Source organism: Impatiens glandulifera, chromosome 2, assembly GCF_907164915.1.
Source record: "Impatiens glandulifera chromosome 2, dImpGla2.1, whole genome shotgun sequence".
Taxonomy (NCBI): domain Eukaryota; kingdom Viridiplantae; phylum Streptophyta; class Magnoliopsida; order Ericales; family Balsaminaceae; genus Impatiens; species Impatiens glandulifera.
In genome coordinates, this window is record NC_061863.1 from 47,009,899 (window position 1) to 47,026,532 (window position 16,634).

General features: G+C 33.4%; 1 protein-coding gene across 1 annotated transcript; it reads right to left on the bottom strand.

Annotated features, from left to right (window-relative positions):
- Positions 1-10,778: 10,778 nt before the first annotated feature.
- LOC124923860 (probable inactive receptor kinase At2g26730) lies at positions 10,779-13,241 on the bottom strand. Its single transcript, XM_047463839.1, has 3 exons — positions 12,835-13,241; positions 12,094-12,765; positions 10,779-11,954 (listed from the first exon to the last, which is right to left on the bottom strand). Exons 1-3 carry the CDS (start codon positions 13,154-13,156, stop codon positions 10,996-10,998), a joined length of 1,953 nt encoding a protein of 650 aa, XP_047319795.1. The 5' UTR covers positions 13,157-13,241; the 3' UTR covers positions 10,779-10,995.
- Between the last annotated feature and the right edge of the window lie 3,393 nt (positions 13,242-16,634).

Consider the following 16,634-nt stretch of genomic DNA (forward strand, 5'->3'; position numbering starts at 1 on the left):
TGTTCATTTCGTAGTATTTTTTTTTCAGGCTGGTGGTCTAGGTAAATCTCAATGCAAGACTCCAAGATCTCCCAAATCTCCAAGGACAAGGTAAATAAGACATCTTCTCTATTAGAATCGTAGGGTTAGGGTTTTGCGGTTAGGGTTAGGGTTTTGTGGTTAAGGTTAGGGAAAACTATGATTATTGTGTATTTGCTGCATTATGGGTCTCGAAACAAAGTTTTCGTGACCCAAAAATATGATTTAATTGTGTTTGGTTGAATTATGGGTCCCAAAAACTAAAATTATTGTGTATTTATTGAATTTAGGGTCCCGAAAGTGTGATTTCGGGACTCGAAATGATAGGTTTCGGAACCCGAAATAGGGTGTTATAGATCCCGAAAGTGGGATTATATCATGTTTTGCTGAATTTAGGGTCCCAAAAGTGTGGTTTCAGGACCCGAAATGATAAGTTTCGGAACCCGAAAATAGGATAACTTCATGTTTGGCTGAATTTAGGGTCCTGAAAGTGTGGTTTCGAGACCTGAAATGATAGGTTTCGGGACCTAAAAATTGGATAACTTCATGTTTGGCTGAATTTAGGGCCCTGAAAGTGTGGTTTCGGGACCCGAAATGATTGGTTTCGGGACCCTAAAGTGCTATTATATTATGTTTGACTGAATTTAGGGTTCCGAAAGTGTGGTTTCGGGACCCAAAATGATTGGTTTCGGGACCCGAAATGATTGGTTTCGGGACCCTAAAGTGCTATTATATTATGTTAGACTGAATTTAGGGTTCCGAAAGTGTGGTTTCGGGACCCAAAATGATTGGTTTCGGGACCCGAAAGTGCTATTATATTATGTTTAGATGAATTTATGGTCCCAAAAGTGTGGTTTCAGGACTCGAATGATAGGTTTCTGGACCCGAAAGTTGGATAACTTCATGTTTGGCTGAATTTAGGGTTCCGAAAGTGTGGTTTCGTGACCCGAAATGGATGGTTTCAGGACCCAAAATGGATGGTTTTGGGACCAGATAGTGCTATAATATTATGTTTGGCTGAATGCAGTGTCCCGAAAGTGTGGTTTCGGGACCCGAAATGATTGGTTTCGGGACCCGAAATGGATGGTTTCGGGACCCAAAATGGATGTTTCGGGACCCAAAAGGGTGTTTCGGGACCCAAAAGGGATGGTTTCAGGACCCGAATCGCTTCATTTATATGATTATCTGCTTCATGGGTTTTTAAATGTTTATTTTTTGTTTTTGTAGGGCAAATAAACGTAAAAGGAATGTTTCAAGAATCAGCTCCCGAACCAGCTCCCAAAGTAGCTTCCAAAGCAGTTCCCAAATCCCCCAGAGCAACAGCTTCCAAAGCAGCCCCCCACAACTTATTTTTAACTAGGACATTGTCTAGTGGCCTTTTCAATCTTCTTCAAATGCTGTCTAAGGAACAAAAAGATGCTGTGAAGTCAATAGGCTTTGGCTCTCTACTTTCATTATCGCTTTCAAAATGCCCCGGGGAGATCTCTCGTTATCTAGACAGTTTGACTGCAATAAATGTTCATTCACCCTAGAGAATGGCGAGGAAGTGAAAATCGAAGAAGAGGACGTTCATATGGTATTGGGTCTCCCCAGAGGGGAGCTGGACATTGTAGAATATCAGAATAACGAGACTGATGACAAGTTGAAGGTATTTATGACTCGATGGGGTAACCCTGATAATGGCGCTCCTTTAGCGACTGCTATGCCGATCAAAATCATTGAGAACAAAGCTGCTGACAACAATTTCAAGATAGACTTCGTATTATTTGTTGTCAGTTGCTTTCTCTGGTGTGATCACCTAGGTAACGTATCCATGTATATCTCATTTCTATTATTTCCAATTGCATGACAACAAATATGTATTGTTAAATAATCCTCAAATATGTTTTTTTTTCATTTGCAGGTATAGAATTCTGAAATCTATTTCAGATGTTGACAATATCAAGAAGTTCAATTGGTGCAAATTTGTACTTGAAGGATTAGTTCAAACATGCACAAAATTGAAGGAGAATGAAAAACGACATTTCCAAGGACCACATACGTTCTTTATCGTAAGTTATCACTAATTCATTTTCATGTTTTCAAAAATATTTAGTTTTAACATATGTATGTTTTCAGCTATGCTACGTGTATAGGGTGATCAACCCTGAACTGAGAGGAGTTAGTGAGCGACGATTTCCTATACTATCATGTTGGAATGACACAACGTTGAAGTTTAGGCTGGATACAGAGTTTGATAATGGAGGATTCGGACGTGGAAGCGTTCTGGGACGCATTCCACTATCGGGGATGTGGGAGGAGAGCGACGACGAGGATAATGATTTCGGAGAGAACGAGGAGGAGGAGAACGAGGAGGAGGATGATATGAATGATGGGGTGTCTGAGACCCCAATGGCGAAGGCAGCAACAACAGAACCTAGGAATAGGTCACCACCTCGGAAGAGGTCACCACCAAGGACTATGAATGATAGCCAACCATTTCTTAATATAACACCTCTGAACACAACTCCGGACTTCGATAGAATGACTTTTACAGAGAATTTGGTGTGGGTTACGAAATGTATAGTGATGCTTGAAAAAGCCATGAGAAAAATGGAATCTTTAAGTTCAGGCTGGGATGCAACGCCAATGTATGACAACGCCATGCACATCATTTACAGAGAAATGGACAAGAATAAACTTTTCAGGGATGCCATGCATAAATACTTCAAGGATCAAACACCATCTGAAGAGCGGTGTGACAAAGATGCCGGTCAAAATGAGGCTGCTCAAAATGAGGGGGTCTTGATGAGGCCGGTGACAAGGAGGTGGGTCTTGATGAGGCCGGTGACAAGGAGGTGGGTCTTGATGAGGCCGTTGACAAGGAGGCTGCTGCTCAAAATGAGGGGGGGTCTTGATGAGGGGTGTCACACTGAGGACGATGGAAAAGAGGTGGCTCCAAGAAAAAGAAGGAAAAATCCCGTGCGACAAATGAAAGTTCAGCACACCTTAATTCTCCATATATGACGCAGGACAAGCTGAAGAACTTCGAGTCTGCCCAAATTCATGAAGTTGCACATGATTTGGTGGTACAAAAAGAGGGTGGTCAAGAAGTTCCTAAAGTGGTGTTGAAAGGAAGAAAATTGGTCAAAAAACCTAGGAAATATCCCCTCGAAGTCATGAAAATTCCACCACGCCTTCAATGTCAATATATGATCAAGAACAAGCAAAGAAATCAAGTTTTCTTCGATTTTGTCATGATAGATTACCGGGATGAAGTCGTTTTGGGATTCCTTTTTGCAAATAAAGCTGATGAGAATGCGAGGTAAATCAATCTTTCTTAGTTGATTCAATTTCTTTTCTCTCTCGATATTTCTCAACAGAGCCTTATCATATTGCTCGACGAATTGTTTGAGGGATGTTTTGGACTGCACGTAGTCATCAAAGAAGGCGTTCATACTTTCACTCCGTTGAGAAGTTGACATGCCGACCCAAAATTGTCCTTTGACATAAACAGGTATCCATTTAGATCTTTCCAAATACAAAGATTTCAACCAAACATTATCTTCCAACTGATAATCTTCAATTAGTCTATTCCAATCCTCTTCACATTGTTGAATATTTATGGAATTGTATACTATGTTTTTCAGCCTCTTCTTTATTAGATGGTATTCAATATGGCTTCCAAGTTTTATAGGAAGTTTCTTCATTATATGCCACAAACAAAATCGATGATGAGTTTTAGGAAATACCTTCTCAATTGCAATCGCCATGGATCGACATTGGTCTGTGATTATGGCATTTGGAGGTCTATCATGCATACATTCCAACCAAGTTCTAAACAACCAAGTGAAAGAATTTGAATCTTCACTTGACAATAATCCACATCCAAGCAAAATGGATTGACCATGATGATCAACACCAATAAACGGAGCGAAAGGCATGTCATAGCGATTTGTCAAATAGGTTGTATCGAAAGAGATAACATCATGAAAAACTTCAAAGGCAGCCCTGCACCTACCATCTGCCCAAAACACGTTTTTAATTCAGGATTCCTCGTCCAAATCAATAAGGTAGAAGAAGTTTGAGTTCCTGGTTTGCATTCTTAAGAAATAATTAGTGAGTGCTTCAGCATCCTCACTCCCTAACCTCAACCTCCGTGCTTCTGTAACGTAATTTCTACATGTCCTCTCATCGAAAGACATATTTTCATACCCTCCAACTTCAACTACAAGTGATTGAAATTTTTTGGTCACAGTTATTCCAGCTTCATCGTTTATATCCAATCTTCTCTTTACATTTCAGTCAATCACTTTGTAGGATCTAACATGACGTATTCTCTTAGGGCTTAATGTATGGTTGTGCTCAAGAGAAATACTTGTTATCACATATTCCCCTTCATTTCGAACAACAATATTAATCTTTGATTTACAATCTGTCTTCGTTATTGGTCTAGGCTGATGAAACTTATTTTTTGCCTTCGATTCTTTCATAAAACTCTTGGCACAACCGTAAGAAAAAAGTCCATAAACCACCTATTTCGGGTCCCGAAAGCACTCTTTCAGGTCCCAAAACCACCCTTTCGGGACCCGAAACACTATTTTGGGTCCTGAAACCAACCGTTTCGGGTCCCGAAACCACCTTTTGGGGTCCCGAAACCACCTATTTCGGGTCCCGAAACACAACAATTTTTGTCCCGAAATGGTTGGTTTCGGGACAAGAAAGGACCCTTTTTGTCCCGAAATGACTCATTTCGGGTCCCGAAACACATAATTTTTTACCCGAAACACAACATTTTTTTACAAGATACCACACATTTCGGGACAAGGAAGGACCCTTTCTTGTCCCGAAACCAACCATTTCTGGACAAAGGTGGGTCATTTCTTGTCCCGAAACCAACCATTTCGGGACAAGGAAAGACCCTTTCTTGTCCCGAAACCAACCATTTCGGGACAAGAAATGACCATTTCTTGTCCCGAAACCAACCATTTCGGGACAAGGAAGGACCATTTCTTGTCCCGAAACCACTAGATCTGTTCAGGGTACCTTTCGGGTTCAACAGGGGTGGATCTGTTCATGTTAAGTTCTTCATCTACTGGGTTGTTCAAGTTCGGTGCTTCGGTTTCCTGAAAATTCAAACAGTTTAAATCCATAAATACATCGGTAAAATGTAAACCCTAGATCTGTAAAATCTAAACCTTAGATCTATAAAATCTAAACCCTAGATCTATTAAAAAATAATAAAGATCCTTAAAAAGGATACCATGGAGAAGTAAATGCTGCCGGAGAAAAGAAATAAATGCAGCCAGAGAAGAGAAATAAATGCAGCCGGAGCCGGAGAAGAGAAATAAATGATGCGTTTCAGAGAGAAAAAGAAATGCAGAAATATGAAACCCTATTGGGTGAAAGAGGATATGCAGAAATGTAGAAATATTTTTTTTTTCTTTTTCTCTCTCCTAGCTGGCAAGGCCACATAGAATTAGATGGGTTGCCGGTCTGGATAGATGTCGGACCTTCTTTCCTTCCTTAAGGATCTCCCAAAATTCGTGGCTTTGTTTTCGCTAACCCTTCGTTGGGTTTATCATACCTCTTTAAACAACTCAATGAACATTCACAAACATATTAGCTCATATTTCATCATCAATATTAAGATCCACTATGTAAATAAAATGTATTTCATCATCAATATTAAGATCCACTATGTAAATAAAATGTGTAAGAAAAGCTATTCAACCGAAGTTCTTATAAGAACATTTGAAAAACAAATAAAGTGAACTTTGTTTTTTTATTGGATTTCTCCCTTTCATAAACGATCAACTTATTGCAAACAAAGTGAAATTAAGAACATTTAAGGTTGGTTGCAAATTAGAATTAAAGTTTACAAACACAGTTCATTTTATTCAAAATTTCAATTCTTACATAAATAAAAATATATGCATGTGTTTTTCCCTTTATATAATTCTTTCAGAATCAACTTCACCCTCTCAAAATTTCAGTAAACAACTTATTCTCAATCACGCATTCATTCAAAATCATCTTGCACCATCTAGCTCATGCTAACTTCATGAAAAAAAAATCAAATCAATTTTACCCATATTTTGGTTATTTCTTATAGTATAATTTTACAAAAACATTATAGCTACATTTAATATATGCACACCACAACAATATTCCTTTTACACCGTTACTTCCCTAAAAGCCAACCACATGCTTTATACATGTAATTTCGATTCAAACTTTATTTAAATGTTAACATTCAAATATGTTAAGACTCAAATCTCTTAGAAATTAAATTAGGAGAAGTAATACAATCGAGTATCTCAAATTACACCACAAAGTCCTAATTTCAATTCAAACCTAGATTATTATATTTCAATCATGTTAGTTAAAATAATCTAAGTTCAACTTTAAAATGGAAGAAAAGATTACCTTAAGTATAAAAACAAATATTCACATATTATGGAGTTTTAATTTGTGTACACTTCTTTAAATTGTGTTTTATCGTGGTTATAAGTTTTCCAATGAACATTTTTATACAATAATAATCATATAATTAAAAAACAAAAAGATAACGCGCAAGACTAAAATAGTACTTAATACCAACATCATCCTATAACCAATAATACCTATAAAAATCACTCAAATTTCCGTATAAAAAGATGAAAATGAAAGGAATAAGATCAATTAGACTTAAAATATTTTTGTATACAATATTTTGTATCAATAATGGTTTGATATGTTACCTGACAAATGAATAATTTTGTATTGTACAATTTGAATTCAGTAACAAAGAAGTTATACAAATAATAAAGAAATATGTAAAAATATTGAAAAATAATGTGATTACCTTTGCATAATTATTTAACTTTGTTAGTAAAATAAAAATTATTTATCAAAAGGGAGTATATATATAAGTTACGAATAAGAATGGTAATTGTAAACCCCCACGATCTATGTCTTGTTCCACAGTTTAGCACGGGTCAAGAGACACGTGACAATATGGAGGGACTATCGCGAGGAGGCTCGATGTTCGATGTGTTTCAAGTTTGGTTTGCGTGCAAGACATCTTTTAAAATAAAGCATTTAGTTTTTAAAAGATTTTAAAAATACCTGGAGCGATAAGAAATTAACTATGTAAAAATAATTAATTATTTGTTCAAATTTTAAATAATCTGGGAGGCTAAATAACAATTTAATCTGAACCCGATTTAAATTGATTAAACTTAATCAATTTAAAGATTATTTATTTAAAAATGAGTCACCAAGAGATTTTATGAAAATCAATAAAACGATACGTGTACAAACGTATTTATACCAGAGTTTTTTTTTTAAAAGGTGGTTCGTTGTTTGGTTACGTTCGGGAAAGGGCTTTCGCGCTATGTCTTCTACGCCCGCCTAAGGACAATTTTAAAAAATTCTTCTAAAATTAACAAAGTCTGCTTTTATAAATTCAATTATAACATTCCTTATATTTAATTAGTAGTCTAGGAGTCCTAGGTAAGGATAGGTTTTAAATAATTATACAAAATTATTAAAAAGGAGTGGGTACATGTTGCTTTGATGTTCAGATTTAACAAAACCTGAAAATATCAGAGAGAATGTTAGAATCTAAAAAAAAAAATCCAAACTGGTCCTTATCCAAACCATTGGTTTAGGAAATATCCCAAAAATATAAAAAAAATCTCACTTTCTAATCTTTCAGAATTATTTGAAAATGAGTTTGGGAAATTACAAAAATAATTTTGGATTTTTAAAAGTGGAACCAAACAGGCCTTAAGATCGGAGCCCTAGGGTATGGGTTCAGTTTGGCCGATCTAGGCTCAATCGGGCTCGATCAAGACTGGGATGGACCAGACCTAGGCTCGGTCGCATGGGTCAAGAGACTGGAGAGCTCGGTCCCAAACTGGCTCGGCCCTAGGTCAAGTCTACCGGTCTAGGTACTCGGTCATAGGGTTAAGTGGCTTGGTCCTAGGTCTAGGGTTAGGGATAGGTTTGCCGGTCCTAGGCTAAGTGAGGCTCAATCCTAATATTGGTCTTAGGTCTAGGGTTAGGGTTATGTTTGCCGGTCCTAGGGTAAGCGAGACTTGGTCCTAATCATCGGTCCTATGCTAAATACTCTCGGTTCTAGGTCAAAGTAAGGCTCGGTCCTAGGTTAGAAATATCATAATATCATTAAAACAATTTTTGAAAATTGAATTAAAATCCAAAAATTTTCAAAAACAAGATTTGATCAAACATGATTAAAGTGATGAAATAGTTACTTGGAATTTATCATAACATGTTAACACATATATGTAACAACTAATTGGATCAAAAAATTTGGATTAAAACTCAAGAACACAGAATTTAAAAATTCTAGTTTTACGCTTGAATTTTCAAATTTCAGTTGATCTATCAAAACATGATTACATTTGTTTGGGATTTATTCCAACACGTTAACAAACATGTATAGCAACTAACTGAACCAAAAATTTTGGATTAACTCAAGAAAATGAGATTTTAAAAAATCCAGTTTTCAAGTTTGATTTTCTGAAAATTTTAATTTAGGTGGATTTGATGTGATTTCTTTTAACAAAAAAAGCTTATATATGATATATAGAATGATTTTAAACAAAAATTCCATAATCAAGCTTAAGAACAAGATCAAACTTAAGAAATCTGAAAAAAATTCAAATTTTTAAATCACAAATCATGATACAAATGATTTTAAAGAATACCAATAGTTGGAGAACACTCCTAGGAGATGTTGGATGCTTTCCTGAAGCTTAGATCACGACTAGGATCGTCGGAGACAGTTTTCATAGAAAATTTTCTTCATCGGAATTCAGATCCGTTGATTGAAGTTGTAAGGGACTATGATTGTTTGATGTTTTGGTAGTAGAAGGGTTAAGGAGTATTTATACTGCTCTAAGGTCGGTCGGGGAGGGGCATTTGAAGTCGAGATTTCCCTCCGACGATCTTATCCCTAAATCCTATCCAGCACCTAGCAGCCTTATCTACTAGCAGGATAAGGCTGGAGAATAAGGGGATTAGGTTCTAACGAGGGTGAGTCATGATCGAAATTTGGAGGGATAAGGATGCCCGTAGCATGAGCTGTCCCTTTTGGAAGAATCGCGCCAACGAGGTCGCGATTCCAGAGAACCCTACATCTCAGCGAAGAAGACGAAGGAAATGACGCCATTTTGAGTAACGGAACGCCGAGTTCTGTCCGCGGTCAACCTGGTTGACTAACGGGGTTAGTTTGTCCCGTTAGTTAATCCGATGTGGGCGGTAGCACGCTGGATCTATTGTAGTGGGGATCTGGCGCGTTCTGGGATGTTGAATGAGATATGGGTGCTCATTTGATGATCCAGGATTCTACTTCAAAGATTTAACAAAATTTCTGCTACGTAGGATTATCCAATTTTATTTTTATTTAAATGGTTATTAAAAATTGATTTTTAATCTCTTTCAAATCTATTTTTTCACTAAAAATTTCACAAAACATATTTCTGGAATGATAATAACAATTATGATCATATTTTTTTAAGATATTTTTGGGGCATTTTTAGTAATTGTTTTAAGTCATGAATTAAACATAAATCATAATTAAATATTTTTAACCTTTTTTTTTTGTCTAATTTGGGTAAAATAAATACAATATATTATCCTCAATTTTTTTTAGAATTTTGAATAATTTCCTTAATTAGAGTTTAATTATCACAATAATTAACCTTTAATTAAGTTTTAATTCATTCTTTTAGTTATTTTGAATATAAAAATTCAAAATATTATTAAAAATAATAATATTATTTGAAAATAGTGTATCTCAAATTTTTATGCTTATAGTAATAAAATAAAAAAATTGGAATTAAAGAAGAACTAGTCTAACACCTACCGCCATTATCCCAGCTTAAACTTAGAGAGTTTCTAATAATAAACTAAAATTTTATTAATAAAGAAAAAATATTAATTCATAATAAATTTAATTTTTACTTTAAAAAAATAAAATATTAGTTAAAACAAATTATTCATAAATTGACATATATAAGTTCCTTTCAAACCAAAAAAAAAAAATGTTAAATTTAAAAAGTAAAATAAAAAATTTAACGTGTAGAAATTGCAAAAATTTAACAACAATTTTTCTAGATGAGTCCTGGATTTATTTACAAAATGTGTATAATTTATATTGAATAAAGATAATTATCAACTACACCTGAGAATTGTACGTTCTTGCAATTGAAATTCGTTGCTACCTTGTTTTGTAGCTAGTACATCAGAACCTTTAGAGCTTACACACTACAATCTTCATATATATTTGGAAAAAGTCTTAAAATAAAAACGTATAACAAAATCTATTACCAACATATATGATTGGAAAGCAAAAGAAAGAAAAAAGAGCTAACCTGTGGCAGATGAAGAATAGTGAGAAAATTGACAATAAAATAGCTCCGGAGATACCGCTGAGCTACAAGCTCGCCGCCTCTTCAAAACACTTGAGATGATTGAGCAATATAAGCTGTCCTAAATTGCAGTGCCATACGAATCAGGTAGAAATTTTCTATCAATGCCCAAACAATTTGATGATAAATTGAACACTGGACATATATATATATATAGTGGATCGATTAATATATATAGAACAAGCATAGGTTTAATTGATTAAACTAATAAAGTTAATTTTAAACAAAAGTAAGGGCACTCAAACTTTGAATAAGAAAAAGAATCCTTATCACTAAAGTCACTCTCTGTGTTTTGTTTTCTAACGTTTCATTGTTAATATGTATAATATATACATAAGTAGTACAAACAGTGGATAATTAGATATGCAAATCATTTTTTTACAAATTACAAATTGCATTACTACTTACTGAAAGTAGAAGGTTTGGGATTAGGAGAAGGAAAGACACTGAGAATACGACGGTTTATGGTGTACAAGCAAACACTGAGACTGAGACAGAGACAGAGACAGAGACACTAGACATGAACCAAAGAAAAAAAACATGAATGAGACACCGTTTATGGTGTAAAAGCTGGAGGAGGAGGAGGTGTGCCCGGATAAAGCAAGCTATCTTCCTCAGAGATCTCATGAGTGAGCTTTTGATCATCCTCCCTACTCATGTTCTTCACATCGTCAATATTCTCAATCATGCGAGCCACTTTCTCCATCTCGGGCCTCTCATTTGCTGCTTCGTGCGTACACTGCTTTGCTATCTGCCGCAGACAAACCATGCCCATCTTCTTCTTCTCATCATTATCACTCGACGTCCCCCCTTCTGAAGCAGCAGCAGCAGCAGATGATTGCATTTCCGGCGACTTTCCACTCAACAGTTCCAGTAGGAGAACGCCGAATGCATAAACATCGTCTTTAATATTGGTGTCCACAGTTGTTGTTGTTGATGTTTCCGGGCCATAATAGCTTGTTGGCGGCGTGGCGGTTAGGCCAAAGTCCGCCACATAGGCGTCAAGGGCAGCAGGGTATTCCCCATGGAGAAGAATGTTAGAGGATTTGATGTTACCGTGAACCAGTTTCTTCTTCGTGTGCAGGTGGGCTAGACCTCTCGCCACGCCCAATGCTATTCTCTTCCGGCTCTCCCAATCCAAATGAAACCCATTAACGTGAAGACAATCATACAAACTACCGCCGGGAATGAAATCGTAGATCATCAAGTATTCTTCTTCGTAAATACAATATCCTCTGAGAGGCATCACGTTGCCATGCCTAATCTTTCCCAGGAACTCCATTTTATTGGCAAAATCAAGCTCGTCGGAGACCACCGCCTCCGGATCCATGAGGTGCTTGACCACCAACACTTTATCTGTCACTGACATTAACTCAACCTTGTACGACGTCCCAATCACACCCTTTGCCAACGGCGGCGGCTTCATCAGTACTGATCCCCCGGACATAATATCAGTAGCATCAATTCCATTAGCCCATGATGATGAATCAGTATTAGTACTGTTTTGATTATTCTCTACAAAACAACAAAATAATTAGTTATAATCTCGAAATATGGCATGCATGCATGCATGATCAAACAAGGTTAATTTTAAATAATCATCCCCTGTTATGTTCTGAAATATTATATAGTAATTAATTTCTTCGATCCGTACCTGGAAAGATAATCAGTTTCCTCCTTTGATGAAAGCTGCTCTTTGATTGGGATTTGGTCTGAATCTTGTCGGAGTTGGTGGTCGGACGTTGTTTCCTTCGAACTGGGAAAAGGAGAATTACAAGGAAAAGTAAAAGGAATAGAGCGGCTCCTCCCGACATTGCAAAGGTGGCTATTGCCGGATTCGGTTGAGGGGTTAAGGCAGGGCAGTATTTCCTGAAAAAGAAATGAGACTGATTTGTGTTGTAAATGCACCGCGAAAATAGAGGCTCGCCACACATTAGAGGGTTTCCGGTGAAAGCCTTAAAGGGTAAGTTGGAAAGGGTTGTGGGAACCACCCCATTGATGTTGTTGTTTGCCACGCTGAAATTGACTGATCTAAGGAAGTGAAGTCCCGGTAGATTACCTGTAAATGAATTGTTTTCCAGACGTAGTTCAACGAGAATGGGCATATTTTGGATTTCGCAAGGAATCTCTCCACTAAATTTGTTCACTGCCAGATCTACGAATTTCAAAGCCCTTAAATGGGTGATTAGAGTTGGAAATTTTCCATCAAACTTGTTGTTCCGCAGGTTTAGTGTCCGGAGAAGGGTTAGGTTTGACAAGTCCGATGGAAGAGTGCCGGTGAAGCCATTATGCGGGATACTGAGTACTCGAAGTTTTGTCAATTTACCTGTTTGTTCGTTTGTTTGGTTAGATACTGTTAATTATTATTAATTAAAGAAATATGTAGTGTATATACCGATTGTATTCTCCGGGATCCGACCAATGAAACTTTTTCCGGGGAGGTTGAGACACTTGACGCGGTCATTTTCGTCGCAGGTGACTCCGGGCCATTTGCAGGCGTTAGGTGTGACAGTAGTCCATTTAACTTGTGGCTTTTGCTTGGTACTATCTAAGAGACTGAAAAGGGCGATTTTTTCCTCTTCCTGTTCCTGCAGCGTTGCTGCTGCTGTGGAGTCAACAAAATGGTGGTGATTCTGTAGCACCAGCAGCGACATCCATGTAATCATCAACAGATAATAACAAACAGCCACCACTACACCTCGCTTCTTTGCTGCCATTGATTTAGCTAAGCTAGATGGTGGCAAGCCGGGGTCGGACAGTCGTGGAATCGAAGATGACTCTCTCTCTCTCTCTCTCAATCATATGGATACACATTATTATATAAAGAGGAAACAAAAGCGAAAATAAGAGAGAATAAAGTAGACATGAATAAAAAATTTTTTTAGAAAGAATACTATAAGAAATTAAATATAAAAATAAGAAAAAAAAACTCTTAAACTTATATCCTACTAGTTTATTTAACGTATCTACTAATAGAATTTAATTTAAACCTACGCATTATTAAAAATACGTTTATTTAGCATTTTTTAAATAAATTATAATTAATTTTTATTTTTTAATTTATATATTTTTAATAAAATATTAATATATTTTTTTTTTTTTTTTTTTTTCACTAATTAAACAAGTTAAATTTATTTCATTCCTAAATTTTTATTATTTATATATTAGTTTTTATTTTTTATTTCATCTTTTTTTAACTGTTTTTATTTCTTATCATTCTTAAATTCTTGTTTTTGAAAAAAAATTAACAATTTATTTATAAATTTTATGTTTTAATGTAATATATATTTTTTGAAGAGTTTCTTCCTTATTTAATTTAATATAAACAAAAGTGAAACTAATAATTTTTTTTAATGACTTAGTGTAGTAAGAGTAAGGAACATTGTTTTGTCTAATATTTAATTATTACACTTTTGTTGTTTGATGAATAAGTTGATATTATTATCAAATTCTTGATTATTAATTAAATTATTTTTGTGTTGAAGAATTTTTCATTGTTAAAAGAAGAATTCATTGTTATATTCAAACTATTGAGACTAAATAATTTTAAAATAATTAATAATTGTTAATATAAGAAAAAAAAACATAAAAAAATAATTTAAATTTAAATAATTAATGATAAATACTCATATATATATATATATATATATATATATATATATATATATATATATATATATATATATATATATATATATATATATATATTAAAATATATATATATTAAAATACTCAATCATAAATACTCATATAGAAATTAAAAAATAAAAAATAATTATGATTTACTAAAATAAGCTAATTGAGCCAATTTTTATTATAGGTAGGTTTAAATTACATTTTATTAGTAGATATATCTAAATGAACTAGTTATACATACGTTTAGGTGAATTTTTTTCTTAAAATGAAACATGAAGTATGTCCATGCACAATTAGTTCCGTTAGATTTTAAACGTATAAACTACGAAAAATTTATTTAAATGTATGTATTATTAAAAGTTGATTCATTTAGTTTCTTCATCAATAAACAGTTAAAACATTTTTAAACTCTAAATGTAAATCAACGTAACTTAATTAATAAAATAATAAAAAGATGAGCTATTAACTTTTTCTTCTTCTCCGGTTGTAGTCCACGCCAACTTGGGAAGAAACTGTATACTGAGAATTATTCTTTTGGATTACAAGGTTGGTGAACTCCATGTTCTTAGTTGTGTATCATCATCTGATCGATGTTATAGTTAAAATACTTATTCTTCAACTTATATATTTATGACGCTATCACTACTACTAACGAGAATTCATTGATTGGATTAATTTGGTATGTCGGAAGAGACTAAAATAGTAAAACAGCTAACCCGAGAAATCTGGTTTCAATAACATTAATGAATGGTCTATGTCTTGTTTCTGCTGTATCATAGATTGAGTTTTCTGTAACTCGACCTGACAGTTCTTTCAAACTCATCCAAATTCTATTTGAACAAAATAAGGTTTCTATCTATATAGTAAGAATGAAAAATTGTTTTAAAAGGAGAAGACCGAACCTATCATTTTGTTGTGCCTAAAGCAGTTTGAAGCTCCCTACACAGTTCATCCAAACCTTATGCTTTCAAACCTCCAATCTTTATCGTTTGCAACATGTCAGGCTGGATGTATTAGAATTTGAATTAGAATTGAAATTGAAATTGGAATTGGAATTGAAATCGGAATCGAAATCGGAATCAGAATCATAATCTAATTCTTTAATTCTTAAGTTTGGTATACCTTTAATATTAAGAATTAGAATTGAAATTTAAATTTAAATTAGAATTTCAATGTAATTCAATATAGTATATATTATTCAATATAATATATTATAATTTTATAGTTCTTATATCTATTCTTTTTAGGTCGAAATTGTAATTTAAAATTATTATTTTTTATATTTTTTAAATATAATAACTTATTATTTTATTATTTAAAATACGATTAAAATTTTAAATGGATAAACTTTTTTTGTTTGAATTTAGGATGTTAACTTATATCGATATTTTTTTTTATTTTTTTTAGTAGGTTAACATTTTAACTAATTAATATATATATATATATATATATATATATATATATATATATATATATATATATATATATATATATATTAGTTAAAAAAAAACATGTTTAGCTAATATTTTGTTTTTAAATTTAGAAAATAAAAATATCGGACAAATTTATTTTGTTTTTTAAATCTATGAAGTTAACATGTTAGCGATATTTTTTTTAATAAAAAATAAAATTTAAATAATATTTTAACATATGAGCTGTCTTAATTGGTTATTTCAAATCAATATTTTAATAAAATAAATAATGTATATTTAAATTATTTTTATTATATTTTTTTTCAAACATAAGGATTGAGATTAAGATTGAATTATAATTTTATAATTTTCCAAAAAATATAAGAATTGAATTCTAATTTAATGTTAACTCTCATTAAATTAGAATTAGAATTAAAATTCCAATCACAACTACAATTCCAATTCGAATTTTATTCATCCAAATATACCCTGAATATAAATGACAACGGTTGTTAATCAAACATATACTATTTCAATCACAAACAATTTAATGTCAATTCTCATTAAATTGGAAGTAGAATTAGAATTCCAATCACAATTCCAATTCCAATTTCACTCATCCATATATACCCTGAATATAAATGACAACGGCTGTTAATCAAACATATAATATTAAATCTCATTAAATTGGAAGTAAAATTAGAATTAGAATTCTAATCACAATTCCAATTCCAATTTCACTCATCCAAATATACCCTAAATATAAATGACAACGTTGTTAATCAAGCATATACTATTTAAAATGTATCAATGAAACCAGATAAACCCTAAATCCAAAATCCAAGGAGAGAAAAGCAAAACATACCGGCTGATTGTTGAATCTCTTCTGTAGCTGAAAAGAAGATTTACATTTTTGTAAGGAAGACCGGTGAAGAAGAAAAAGTTAATTTGATATCTTTATATTATTTTGAAGAAGAAAAGGTTAATTTGATATCTTTAAAAACACACAAATATTACTTTTTTCCATTAAAAAATATTTGTGTGTTTTTATGAAAAAAAAGGGTTTGTAAATGCGTTTCACTTGTCCTATCACTCACATATATAATTTTCTCTAAAAGGAAAAAAAGAATAAAAATATAAGGTAAAT